The sequence below is a fragment of the Artemia franciscana genome, chromosome 1, assembly GCF_032884065.1.
Source record: "Artemia franciscana chromosome 1, ASM3288406v1, whole genome shotgun sequence".
NCBI lineage: Eukaryota > Metazoa > Arthropoda > Branchiopoda > Anostraca > Artemiidae > Artemia > Artemia franciscana.
Window position 1 is genome coordinate 19529227 of NC_088863.1, and position 1855 is coordinate 19531081.

Sequence of the window (1855 nt, forward strand, 5' to 3'; positions counted from 1 at the left end):
TCTCTCTCTCTCTCTCTCCTCTCTCTCTCTCTCTCTCTCTCTCTCTCTCTCTCTCTCTCTCTCTCTCTCTCTCTCTGCTCTGCTCTGCTTGTGTGATAAGAAACTGAATTCCTGAGTTTTCCTAATATTTTAAGATATATGTAATTGTGTAAGTTTTCTCTTAATCAATTCAAGCAATCAAATTTCATCTTCACTGTCCTTGGTAACTTAAGGATTGAGAACAAAATTAAGACGACATGTGTTTTACAGATAAAACACTAGTTGAAACTCGGACCGCTAAAATTTTCATTTTGTTCTTTTGTCCAGCTTCTATAGCCACAACTCAAAACTTATGACCCTGATACTCTCCATAAGGTTTAGTATCTTCATAAGGTTTTTATTTCCAATGAATTGACAATAATAACTTTTTATACTGTGCTTTCTCATCTTTGATCGTCTGAATATTATGGATTCAAAGTTGGACCTCTTCAGCTTCCGTTTTTGTATAGATAACATCGCCCTTGATAATTACACTCTTTATGACGTCTCTTTCTCCTCCAAGCTGGTAAATGATATTTTCCCACCTGTAATTTTAACTAAGTGTTACTATTTGCAGAACCAACGTTAAATATTTCATTCGATGAGGAATCTAACAAACTGTTTGTTTTTAAAAGTGGCAATAAAGAGCGATCCTTACCAAATAAAACTGAAACTAAACTCTATAAAAACTGAATTATAAGAACAATCTATGTAACAAATGTGACCTTTACTTTGATTTAATCCAGAAAAAGAAAATTTCCCAAATGAAACTAAGGAGCAATATTGAAACTTAAAGCGAGCAGAAACTATTCTGTATATGAAGGGGGCTCCCCTTCTTCACTGTTTTAAAAGTTCTTTAAAAATACTTATCATCCAAATTTAATGGCCCTTGTGTTTGAGCAGTCTTTCTTAAAGGATTGTGACAGAACATCGAACTGTTAGGGAAAGAGGGAGGATTGAGAAAAGGGCAGCCCCCTCATATGCGGAATAATTTTTGTTCATTTTAAGTTTTAATGTTGCTCCTTACTTTCAATTGAAAAAAAACATTTTTATTTTTTTTGTGCTTTTTATAAATCATACCAGGATATTCTCTCCACCCTTTAAAACTTTTTCAGAAAACAATCCCAGAAACTTTCTGTCCCGTGGAAACCTTCGCCCCCCCCCCCCCGGGAAATCCCCTTATACAAAATTCTTCTCCAGAAAATGTCCGCATATTTCCCAATAAGAATTATTCTATTTAAGCAATGGGTAAATGGCATAACTTGTAGCCCTTTCCCTAAGAGTTATGGAGGGTCATGTTGTTCCCAAATGCATAGTTATTGGACCTTTCATCTATGTTGAATCAAACGGTTGACTCAAAATTTAGATCGGATGTCTTTGGGGGGAAATGTCGTGAGAGACGGCTAGTTACCCTCGAATATTTTTGGTCACAAACTAAGACAACTTGAACTTTAATTTCCGTTAGAAATAGCCCTCTTCTGATATTCCAGAAAAATTAGCTCAAAACGATCATCCCTGGGAGAAAAACATAATAAACATGCATCCGTGATCTTTCTTGAGGCAAAAAAAATACAAGATTTCATATTTTCGCAGATAGGAGCTTGAAATCTCTGCAGCAGGCTTCAATGATATGCTTAACTTGACGGTGAGAATTTCATTAACATCGCTTGACTTCTTAGGGGTGTTTCCCCCTTTTTTGAAAATGAGACAAATTTTTCAGGCTCACAACTTTTGATAGATAGCATAAAACTTGACGAATTTTATATATATGGAATCAGCATAAAAGGCCAATTCTTTTTATTTATATTTTATTATACACATTCAAAATTATACTTTG

The 1855-nt window shown here is 34.8% G+C and overlaps 1 protein-coding gene across 3 annotated transcripts in view; it reads right to left on the reverse strand.

Moving 5' to 3' along the window:
* Window positions 1-355: 355 nt before the first annotated feature.
* LOC136026660 (probable imidazolonepropionase) overlaps window positions 356-1855 on the reverse strand; it is a 156070-nt gene continuing 154570 nt past the window's right edge. For all 3 annotated transcript variants that reach the window (XM_065703412.1, XM_065703410.1, XM_065703402.1), the window contains exon 9: window positions 356-563. In XM_065703412.1, the coding sequence (XP_065559484.1) occupies window positions 452-563 (112 nt within the window). In that variant the 3' untranslated portion in view covers window positions 356-451. The remainder of the gene's footprint in view (window positions 564-1855) is intronic.